The 12,458-nt window shown below is 40.6% G+C and overlaps 1 protein-coding gene across 1 annotated transcript in view; it reads left to right on the plus strand.

Annotated features, from left to right (window-relative positions):
* The window catches only part of SNTG1 (syntrophin gamma 1), a 420,423-nt gene that overhangs the window by 290,457 nt on the left and 117,508 nt on the right, over positions 1-12,458 (plus strand). The window contains exons 6-8 of the mRNA XM_019973430.2: positions 1,807-1,863; positions 11,747-11,804; positions 12,379-12,422. Coding sequence (XP_019828989.1) covers positions 1,807-1,863; positions 11,747-11,804; positions 12,379-12,422 — 159 coding nt within the window. The remainder of the gene's footprint in view (positions 1-1,806; positions 1,864-11,746; positions 11,805-12,378; positions 12,423-12,458) is intronic.

The raw sequence follows: 12,458 nt of genomic DNA on the forward strand, positions 1-12,458 counted from the left end.
AATATTGTATACCAATGCATGCATATAGAATCTAGAAAGATAGCACAGATGAATTTATTTTTAGGGCAGCAGTGGAGAAACAGACATAGAGAACAGACCTATGAACATGGGGGGAGGGGAGAAGGGAGTAGGTGAGATGTATGGAGGGAATAACATGGAAATTTACAGTATCGTATGTAAAATAGACAGCCAATAGTAATTTGCTGTATGACTCAGGGAACTCAAACAGGGGCTTTGTGACAACCTAGAAGGGTGGGATGGGAATGTAGATCGGAGGGAGTTTCAGGGGGGAGGGGACATGGGTCTACCTATGGCTGATTCTTGTTGATGTATGACAGAAAACCACAAAATTCTGTAAAGCAATGATCTTTCAATTTAAAAAAAAGTGGCAGAAAATGTGTTTGTTCTGACATTTTGAAATTTGTATTTTGAGAGTTGATGTGGGTTGTCTGAATTAACCATAACCTTGGTTTTGATACTGTTTTAAGGGATCAAGTATTTATTCTGTTCAGAAACAGAATGAAGAAAATGGTTCTGTTATCCAAGAACTGTGGTTTAGTTTGACAAGCAGTGTTGGAGAAGCAGTGTCTGCTTGGTGAGGATAAAGCTGACCTTTAATCAGCTTGTCCCTCTGAGTCTTCCAGGCTTGGAGCTTCTCTGACTCAGCTATTGGTGATGGTGTGGATCAGTATTGATTAGATTCTAAATGTATAGAATAATTTTTCATTATTCAGAAGGAAACCCACATAAAGTAATATAAGAACTAGTTTTGTTAAATATATTTTATATTGCCCTTAAAATGATAAAATTGATTTAAGATATATTTGCTAAACCACCACCGGTGGGACTTCTTAGGTGACTGTTAGTTAGGGGAGTGGCTAATGTAGCCAAATAAACTGGGAGTTTGTGGACATGCAGGGACCAGAAAACAGATATCTGCCCAGGTACCAGGGGAGATGGGTGGAGTGTAAACCTTCCTGGGTAGGGGAGGGCTCAGGAAGATGAGAAGGTTATAAGTAAATGGAGAAGCTTGTACATAAAAGCTCTCAACCCTTTAGCATGCCAGGAGAATATGTATTTTGTAGAGAGGAGCACCATGAAACAGTAATATTGATGTCTTTTTTTATTGGAAACTAAAGGATTTGTCCAAACGTGACTCTTTTTTATTTTTAAGTGTCATATGCTGGTGACTGAATGATTGGTTATATTGTGGAAGGCAAAACAGAGCTTCTTTTGAAAATGGATTAATCCCACTGTCATAATCCCAGTATGACTGTCAGTTAATTGTAAAATCCATTCCTCTTCCCAGCAAGCAGTCATTGTGAACATGGTTTATTCAGTTTCAACCCCAGACGTGCACACGGACCACTAATGTGCTGCAGCGTGGCAGGCCGCAGCCGTGTGCTCCAGTCTCCATGAACAGTATGACTCAGTGATGGAGACCATACTCACCACAGACACTAAGCTGTTTTTCTGTAACAAAAATTGTGTTATTAGACAACACATTCATGGTAATGAAAAGAGGTTTTAAAGCTCAGATTCCAAACTATGTCCAAAAAAGGCATTGAAAGAAGTTAACTTTTGAGAGGTTAGCAGTTTAATAAACTACAGTCCCTTTTATCATGACAAGTGGTTAGACTTTGATTTAAAAATTCCAAAAGACTCCACTTATTGCAAAATCCGGAGCCTTTATGCTGTCACAAAATGTTCTTTTTCTTGAAGGGTGAGCACAAAACCCAGAGAAGGAAGATGGTGTGCAGGTGCAGTGGCAGGAAGTGCTAACCACTCTTACAACCTGTCTTTCAGGAGAGAACAGTGACCATTCGGAGACAGGCTGTGGGAGGATTTGGACTGAGCATCAAGGTAGCTGTCTCTCCATCTGTCCTGCAGAGCATGTGCTTAATGCTTGCATTTCTGTGAACTTTAATTCTTTGTGCTATTGTGCGTGTGCTGTCATGTCCAACTCTTTGCAACCCCATGGACTGTAGCCCACCAGGCTCCTCTGTCCATGGGATTCTCCAGGCAAGAACATTGGAGTGGGTTGCCATTTCCTTCTCCAGGGAATCTTCCCAACCCAGGGATCAAACCTGCATCTCCTGTATCTCTTGCATTGCAGGCAGATTCTGTACTGCTGAACCATCAGGAAAACCCTTTAACTTTTTGCTCATTGATAATTAATTAGACGAGTGCCTATAGAAAACTTCTCAGTATTTGCACTGAGATGTGAAATAAGTAGGCTCTCAAAATCTTAGCCACCTTTGGATTTAGAAATTTTAGAAAAGTATTTTGGAGTCGCTCAGTCATGTTCAACTCTTGTGGCCACATGGATTGTGGTCCACCAGGCTCCCCTGTCCACAGAATTCTCCAGGCAAGAATACTAGAGTGGGCTGCCATGCCCTCCTCCAGGGGATCTTCCTGACCCAGGGATTGAACCCAGGTCTGTTTCACAGCAGGCAGATCCTCTACCGTCTGAGCTGCCAGGGAAGCCCCATTTGGGAGATTTACCTTACCTGAAATTGAATGCAGCTCATTAATTTTCTTTATGTGGTTTCATCTAGAATTTCAAGTACAGTCTTCAAGTGTGCATATCTTGTAACCAGTCAGAGCAGAAAAATCTGGGTTGTCAGTGAAAGGAGCCAGGATGTGTGTCAGGTTCATATAAGGTCCGATAATAAGTTAAATATTGGTTTGATTCCAGTTGTCTTTTTATTCTGTTCAGTATTCTTTTTTTTGTTTAAGAAATTGAAAACCTCATGTCCTAGGCCAAGTATGCAGGAAGACTCAACATTTTAATTTCTGAATTATTTTTAAAATTGACCATCTCTCTCCTGTTCCATTCATTATCAAATTTTAAAGGGTTTTTCTTCCTGTATGTTGTTAATTATTAAACATGCAACACATCTGCAATTTAACATCATTGAAACAAAGTATATGTTTTAAAAGGATGGAAAATTACATAAATATTGAAAAAAATTACCTCAGTGATTTTAAATGCCCTTCAGAAACCCACATCTGTGCAGAGATCAATGGAATGTAACTTTATCTTGGTTGTTGGTTTAGATACTTTGCCTGTGTGGGGTGAAAGCCATACATCTCAGGTGTACATTTCATGAAATTTTAACACAACTCAAAGTATAGATGCTTAGAAAGTAGAACTCTAAGCTTGGTGAACATCAGCTCTAGTTACATTATGAAAATGACTCAAAAATCTGATCAGTGTGGAATGGCATGCTCTTGTCAAGCAATGAGAGTATTTCTATCTAAAACGTTAATTTTAAGATATATCTTTTACTTTCACTTTATCATCAACTAAGGCCTACAAGAGATGTAGGACAAATTATAAGGTGTGGAAATGAGGCAGTGGGAATAAACAGAGGCAAGTTTTCACGTTGGTTTTTTTTTTCCATATTTATTGAGATTGTCATGAAGGATCTAAAGGTACCACTGAAGATGTTGTCCATGAAAAGAGAACAACAGCTGAATGTGGCTGAAATCCATTCATGACAGCGGTTTCATCTGACATCAGCACTGATGTTTCTGGTAGTGGAGCTGTGTGAATTCTGTGCAGGATGGAAATGTTCTTCTTTTTGTTCAATTTCCATTTAGAGTTAAACCCAAAAATAGTGTTACTCATTTTACTGAAATATCACATTTCAGTTCAGTTCAGTTCAGTTCAGTCGCTCAGTCGTGTCCTCTTTGCGACCCCATGAATCGCAGCACGCCAGGCCTCCCTGTCCATCACCAACTCCTGGAGTTCACTCAGACTCACGTCCATCAAGTCAGTGATGCCATCCAGCCATCTCATCCTCTGTCTTCCTCTTCTCCTCCTGCCCTCAATCCCTCCCACCATCAGAGTCTTTTCCAATGAGTCAACTCTTCTCATGAGGTGGCCAAAGGACTGGAGTTTCAGCTTTAGCATCAGTCCTTCCAAAGAAATCCCAGGGCTGATCTCCTTCAGAATGGACTGGTTGGATCTCCTTGCAGTCCAAGGGACTCTCAAGAGTCTTCAACACCACAGTTCAAAAGCATCAATTCTTCGGCGCTCAGCCTTCTTCACAGTCCAACTCGCACATTCATACATGACCACAGGAAAAACCATAGCCTTGACTAGACAGACCTTTGTTGGCAAAGTGATGTTTCTGCTTTTGAATATGCTATCTAGGTTGGACATAACTTTCCTTCCAAGGACTAAGCGTCTTTTAATTTCATGGCTGCAGTCACCATCTGCAGTGATTTTGGAGCCCCCCAAAATAAAGTCTGACACTGTTTCCCCATCTATTTCCCATGAAGTAATGGGACCAGATGCCATGATCTTTGTTTTCTGAATGTTGAGCTTTAAGCCAACTTTTTCACTCTCCACTTTCACTTTCATCAAGAGGCTTTTGAGTTCCTCTTCATTTTCTGCCATAAGGGTGGTGTCATCTGCATATCTGAGGTTATTGATATTTCTCCCGGCAATCTTAATTCCAGCTTGTGTTTCTTCCAGTCCAGCCTTTCTCATGATGTACTCTGCATATAAGTTAAATAAGCAGGGTGACAATATATAGCCTTGACGTACTCCTTTTCCTATTTGGAACCAGTCTGTTGTTTCATGCCCAGTTCTAACTGTTGCTTCCTGACCTGCATATAGGTTTCTCAAGAGACAAGTCAGGTGGTCTGGTATTCCCATCTCTTTCAGAATTTCTCAGTTCATTGTGATCCACACAGTCAAAGGCTTTGGCATAGTCAATAATCACATTTAAGCCTAGACACATTAAGAAATATAACATTTAAGCCTAGACAATTCTTAAAACCTTAAGAATTTTGCCAATAAATCATTTCAGTTTAATATTTACATTATTTCACACAAACAAAACTCTTATACATGTAATAGTTATTTTCTAAATAAAATAAGTATATATTTTCCATTGAAAATATAGGCTATAGAAGCAATATTTGAATTGTGATTGGTGCCATATATTAAGAGATTTGACAAAAACATGAAATTATTTTATAATTCTTGTGACAAACCGACCAACCAGAAATAAAAAACATCAATATGTTTTATTTAGAATATTGTCCATTCAGCCTGAAAACTTTCCTTTTAGGGTTTTCTACTTTAGGTTTCTCAGTACTTACCACTGACTCTTGCTTTCCTACATTAAAAAAAAAAAAAAAAAGATTTTAAGCTATCATTCTGTTAAGGTATTTCAAAATGTAATTATTTATTCATTCAGTTATTTTAAATGGCAACATTTTATGCAAATTCCTTTACCCTGTAAATTGGGTAAACCTACTGTGATTATCTATTTGAATTACTTCCTTTGCATCTGAGAATTAAACATAAGGGGCAGTTTAAGAAAGTATTCTGGCTAAAAAGCAAAATTCGTATTTTAACGTTGCCCATTTGTTTGCTTATCTCCCAACTCGACAAGTCAAGCGGCTGACCCAGGGTGCAGTGGGATGAACTCTGGAGGTTGGGCGCACACGTTTACACCTGGCCCGGCCCTGCATCTCCAAGCCACAGTTCAGCCCCCAGCCCCTACGGTGAGCTGAGAGCAGAGAGGAATGCGCCCACCGGCAGGCCTGAGACTTGCGCCCTCGGCGAAGTGCCCCCAGGGTTTGTGTGGGGTGCACCCTCTTGCCCTCTGGCCTCCTGTCCTTCCTTTTACATCATCTTCACTCTCATACTGCTTTTTAGGGTCATTCCCATATCTGCTATAATTTAGGATCTTTTTTCCTGGCCGTTCTTTGGAATTCTTCATGGCGGCTACCAAGTCTCACAGTCTTCCTTGATTAAAATATCTCTCAAAAGTCACAAACTTGGGTGTTTTTCCCTTGTATTAGTTTTTGTTTTTGTTTGCCTCTCAGTAAAATGCCAAACTCTTCTAATTGTATTTTTAGATTTCAATAAAAGGCTGGACATAGAATCACTTAACTCTCCTCTTACCATCACCTACTTTCCTGGGTTCTCAGCCTGAAGCCACTTTTCTGAAGGGCTCAGGTTCCTGCATCCACCTGGTTTATACCCTCGGCTTCTCTGCAGGCACCCACTGTCCACACTGATCTTCACGTGGCCTCTGGTTCCTGTCCAGGTTGCCACTAGTCCTACTGCATCTTCCGGTTCTTTTATCTGGACCATCCAGATACTTACATTTCTAAAAATAACGTAATGGTCTCCACATTACATCCCCGATAATCACCAGTGTTTCTCCCCCAGGGATCTAATAACCTTGCATTTTTCCCCATTCTGCTTTTAAGAATCACCATATAATCACCTTAAAGTAAGCTGTCGTCTTGACCTTGTCAGACTCTAATTTTTTTTCTGTTTATCTCTCAAAGTGCAATACCATCCATTTGCATATTATTAAATCATACCTCTGGTCATTGTGACTAAAATAATCACCTTTTAGAGAAAGAGTGTTTTGAATATTATTACTAGAAAGATGTCTTATGGGGTATTTTTCAAAAGACTCAGTTTTTCTTACCTAAATAAGTTGATGGACCAAGGAAATGTCTGTGATCAAAGATAAGATTTCTATCTGAAATCTTGAACTTTGCAGCAATGTGAAATTCTAAGTATTATTACCATTAAAATTATCATTTATAAACAATAATTTCTAATAGTTATTAACTGCTCTTGAACCGCCAGATTCTGAGCTAAATATATTCTGTGTCCAGAAAGTAGACAGCTGTTGTTGGACCTCTATAGACAACAAGATTTAGTATTAAGAGGTTAGGTTATTTACCATTTGTTATAACAGACAGAGCTGCACATAAACCCCATCAAAGCTGATGACAGAGTCTTGACTCCCAATAAATATTCTCTCTAGCTGTACAACCAGCACGAAATAATCTCTATGCTCTCTATTTGAAAACAACAACAATGCTTCCTCTCTAAATTATTCGCCTTCTAAATTATTCGCCTTCTAAATTATTCTACTTACAACTGAAATAAACAGATTGAAATGTCCAGCAGCAAGCAAACAATTTCCTAACATCAAGGACTGGGGATTAATTGTATCAGATTCACCAAATAAACATGCACGTCTTCATAGTAATTGTCATAAATGTCTGCATTTTAATTTATTAGTGATTTCAGGGCAAAAGTCTGTAGATACCAAGTGTTGCTACAAGCACACACGTATTTGCATTCATTTGCTCACTTTGCCCGGTTCTCACTCTTTGAGTCTGAGGCTTCTGTCTCCACCAGTGTCAACAGGGATACCTCTGTGCTGCAGAAACAGGAGTGTGACAGGGCAGGTAGTTGAGCTCAGTTAGAGAGTGTGCCGGAGAAGGCAATGGTACCCCACTCCAGTACTCTTGCCTGGAAAATCCCATGGATGGAGGAGCCTGGTAGGCTGCAGTCCATGGGGTTGCTAAGAGTCGGACACGACTGAGCAACTTCACTTTCAGTTTTCACTTTCCTGCATTGGAGAAGGAAATGGCAACCCACTCCAGTGTTCTTGCCTGGAGAATCCCAGGGACGGGGGAGCCTGGTAGGCTGCCGTCTATGGGGTCACACAGAGTCGGACATGACTGAAGTGACTTAGCATAGCATAGCATAGAGAGTGTGCACTAGTTCCAAGGGCCAGGTAAAACCACCAATGAATTATCATCAAAATCATCAAAGGATGATTTTCTAAATTAAATAATTTATTGAGTTGTAGTTCACATACCATACAATCTACCAACTTAAAATGTACAAGTCAGTGGTTTTTGTTATGTTCACAGATGTGTGCACTCCTCACTAACTCAGTTTTAGAACAGTTTCATCAACTGAAGAAGAAACCCGTAGCTTTCAGCCACCGCCCCCAACTCTGTCTCAGCTCTGAGCAGCCAGCAGTCTGCTCTCTGCCCCTACAGATTCCCTATTCTGAATTTCCATAGGAAGGCAATCATAAATCATGTGGGAAAGACCATTAACTTTGCCATAGCTAAGCTGAGTGGTTTTGGCAGATCAGCACCGCATTCAGATGGATAAGAACGTTGTCCATGTTCTCAAAATGATGTTCCTTTAGGTGCTTCTCCTGGACCTGTTGACTGTCTGTGATTTTCTGTTTACAAGTATTCTCCTTTCTCTGAATGGATCTGTGATGTTGAAGTCTATTATCTTTTTCTTTCTGGAGCCCAGAATATGACTGATTGATTGTAATGAAAAGATTGAGTTGAAAGGATTTATTTGGCAAGATTCCCAGTGTTATTAAAAACATAACTGAGTTTGGCTTAGTGGAATTTCATGGTTATACTAGAAAATCATTATATAGTCTCAAGCTCAAAATGCTTTAACTGAGGCCTTATATCCTGGTACCTATAGAACTAGCTATAGAATTGATTATCCTTTGTGAAAAGGCTCTCTCAAAACTGAGTGGCGTACTTTTTAATATTTTCTGGGATGCAATTTAGATTGTCACCTCACTTTTTCTAATCTCATTTTACCCTGGATCAACCGAGCTCGAGTAATTCATTTACTTTCTATAAACCATGGCCAAAAGCCTTGCAGCCTGACCGGCCTTAGGGTAGGTCGGGGAGAAGATGATGAAGGGAATCTGCCCTGACCTCAGGTCCTTCATATTCTAGAGGGAAAGGAGACACTGATCAAAGTGTCATGCAGAGAAATGTGGTCCCAGGCATGGCCCAGGGCATGTGCACAGAGGCTGATGGAAGGACTCTGGCTGTGTGTGAGCAGAGTCTTAACCTTACACCTGGCCAAGGGTCAAGGGGAAAAGCACTGGGGGCCAAGGGGTCGTGCTTGCGGAGGAGGACAAAGGTCCAGGATAAAGCAGAGGGGAGGCTGAGGTCACTGGACCTTGGCTTTTATCCCACGTGCAACGTGAAGCCTGTCACCAATTGTAAACAGGGTGAATCATGTTATCTGCTTTCTGTCTGGAAGGTTTTGAATCTCCCTAGTTAGGTCCAGAGCTAAATCTAATTTACTTTGATAAAGCTGGACTGCTTTCACATTTCATTAAATAAATGAAGGCACAGTGATCTTCAGTTCCAATTTTATCTTCTGAGTTTTGTCTTAAAAATCTCTCTCTAATCAATTAATAAAGTGATCTCCTTAAATTAGCTTTAAAATTCTCTCAGAGCCTCAAATGTCTGATTAAAAACATAGTAAAAATAAAACACTTTTGGATTCAAATCATTGAAATTTCAGAAGCAATTTTACATATAAAAGAAAAATGTTGACCAAACAGGGGTTAGTTACACCTTATTATTAAAAGATAGTTGTAAGTCTCAGGTATTGAGAGAAGGATGGATAGCTGAGTTGACCCTCAGAAAACTGGTACCCCTAGACCAAACCTGGGAGAGACTTCCCACTCTCCTACCATGGTAGCCTGCGCTAAACACCTGAGCATCAAGAAAACCTTTGAATTCAGTACTGCAAGGAGAGAAGACGAACAGCTGAAGGAAAGTGCTATGACACCAGCTGCCGGCCTAGAGTGACATACATGGGGTTCTCCTCTGCCCCCAACACCAGAACCATATCTGGATGGGTCTGTTTTCTCTCTTTATGTCACATAAAACTTCATCACTCTATGCTTTGTTTTAATCAGCATTTTCTTCTAAGAAATGGAGATGTATTCTGAAAATTTTTCCCATTTTTGAAGTATCTCTAGGAACTATCTGTAACCATACACCTTTGATTCCATTGTTCACCTTCTTAGTTTCTACTCAAAATCTTTCTGCAAAGTATTTTCAAGAGTGAAAAATTTTAGGTCTGAGAAAGCTCTAGAGTTCATTGTTTCATGAACTTTCATGAACATTCATTCATTCAACAAACATTTCAAAGCTTAAGAAAGCATCATTATTCCAGGCACAGATATTACCTCAATGTAGGAAACAAATTTGATCCCTAGGTTAGGAAGGTCCCCTGGAGAAGGGCAAAGTAACCTACTCCAGTGTTCTTGCCTGAAGAATCTCATGGACAGAGCAGCCTGGTGGGCTACAATCCATGAGGTTGCAAAGAGTGGGACACGACTGAAGCAGCTTAGCATGTGCACACAAGCAGGAAACAAATAGCCAAATCAAAGAGCCAAGACAAATACATAAATAAGTCCATTGCTGTTGTAGAACTTACTCTGTGGTTGGGGACAAGGGAAGGAGAAAGAAAATACATGATGAATGCAGGAAATGAAGAAGACAGTAGAAGAGTAGAAGCTGATGAATATAATGGGAGAAGATAGAACAGAACGCAGGCATGGGGAACCCAGAGCCCTAAACCTATGCTTGAAGGTCCTTGGGTCCTGATCCTGTGGGGTTTCCTGTGCTCTGGAAGCACATGTATGCACTGTGCCCTCTGTCACAGTCCTGGGCTCTGATCATGTGAAGATTGCCCTGGACAGGATTAGGGCACCATGACACAGACCAGGAGGCAAAAGCAGGACCCAGAGCCGAGGAAGCTCACACCAGAGACTCTGCCCAGAACTCGTGTGGGTGGGGGGTGAGTGTCTGCTCGGTGAGATGTGGTGAAAAAGGGCACTGATGGGTGGGTTTGAATTTCACCCTGGGTAAGGCACCTTTCAATATTTGTTTATCACATCGCTTCCTAATACCCCAGAAGTAGAAAGGACTACTTGTCAAGAAAAATTTCAGAGCCACAGAGAAAAATTTTCTCGACTATCGCCTCTCTTGGGCTTTCCAGGTGGCTCAGTGGTAAAGGATCTGCCTGCCAATGCAGGAGACGCAGGTTCGATACCTGGGTCAGGAGGGTCCCCTGAAGAGGAAACGGCAACCCACACTGGTGTTCTTGCCGGGGAAATCCATCCCATGGACAGAGAAGCCTGGCGCTACAGTCCATGAGGCTGCAAGAATCTGACACAACTGAGCATGTGTACATTGTCTATCTTATTTTTAAGTTTATTGAAACTCAGTGCTAAAAATGGACATTCATGGGAAAAAATTGTCTATTCTAAAATAATTTTTGCCCTTGAAGGGAGAAAGGCTTAGGGATTTACTTATTCTGAAGCTGCAGAAGCCCCAGTGGAATTTAGATCTTCTTTTGAACTACCCACATTAAAAGTGCCATCCTTACCTTCTATGTGAAATCTTACTGTTTAATGAACTTACTTGACTTTTTTAACTATTGCTTTCAACCTTCTCAACTCTGTTACATAAAACAGTAATTTATACAGTTACTTCAGGAATTTATTTTCTTCCACATAAGTTCAGTTACTTATTTTTCGGTATTTTTTCCTCTCATTTGGTCCATTAGCCAAAGCACTACTGCATAATTCTTGGTGGTTTACTGTGTTCTTCGGTATATGCTTCCATATAATGCTGATGACCTACCCCCTCCGTTAAGCATATGCACGCTCTGCTTTTTGTCCAGTTTGTGCAGGTAGAGGTCTGTCTAGCTACTTAGCATTCCAAGGGGCCATTGCTTGGTTCCCAGCATAAAGCAACTTAGCTAGATAATGGAAATGCATAATTATCTGCTCTTTGGAACCCGAAATAAGAGTTTCTACAATGGATAGCATGGCTGGTCATTGGAGGAAATGTCTTCTTCAGGCATCACCATATTAATCTTAAAAAATTAACATTTTCAAAGTCAACTATTATTAATTCTTGGATGTCACAGTGAAATTCTAAACAGATAGGCTTCTTGGGAGCACAGTCTCCTTGATAGATTCCACGAGTTTATTTAAATTCTACTTAGTGTCTGTTCACCTGCTTTCCTTGGCCTGTATAGTTTCTGAACTAAAAGCTGAGCTTTTATTCTTTTGAGATGAAAAAGTGAAACGTGTGATTTTTTTCTTTCCAGGGGGGAGCGGAACATAACATTCCAGTTGTGGTTTCAAAAATCTCGAAGGAGCAGAGAGGTAAAGTGTTCAGAGGGTGTCCTGTGGCTGCTTCCTGAGTGAGTCACTGAGGAGCAAGACTGTAGCTCAGAACCAGATTGTACGAAATCTCTCAGTCCAGTTCCCAGGACCAGGCCACACGTGGCTGGTTCAGACCCTTATCCACACCCAGCCCCCTGCGGTGGGGCAGGCTGGTCTTTAAAAGAAGCATGGAGCTGATTCTGTTGTCAGTGGATTGACTGTCCAGATCTAGACATTTTCATAGGCACCTTAAACTTAAGGGAACATGAGAACATTAGTCCTCCCTCCAGACTGTAAGATCTGAAATGATGGGGTTAAATGGAAGTATCTCAGCATGGGTTTCAGAACTTGAGCTGAATCGTATGATCATTTTTTGCATTTCCATTGCTTGTGGATCTTTTAAGATGCTACCCTTATAGACCATCTTACTTTTTGCTTTAATTACTTTTTCCTTTAATCCTCCTCCATCTTTGCCTTTGCCCTCAATCAGTTTTGGCTTTATTGAATTAAGAACTCTTACTTCTGTGTGAAGAAAGTAGACAAGGCATAGTCAATTCTCCTTCTCCATTCACAGCTGAACTGTCAGGACTGCTCTTTATTGGGGACGCAATTCTCCAGGTATACATTTTACCATTATTTTCCATGTGTCACCAA

This window comes from Bos indicus, chromosome 14 (assembly GCF_029378745.1).
Source record: "Bos indicus isolate NIAB-ARS_2022 breed Sahiwal x Tharparkar chromosome 14, NIAB-ARS_B.indTharparkar_mat_pri_1.0, whole genome shotgun sequence".
In the NCBI taxonomy this organism is placed as follows: domain Eukaryota; kingdom Metazoa; phylum Chordata; class Mammalia; order Artiodactyla; family Bovidae; genus Bos; species Bos indicus.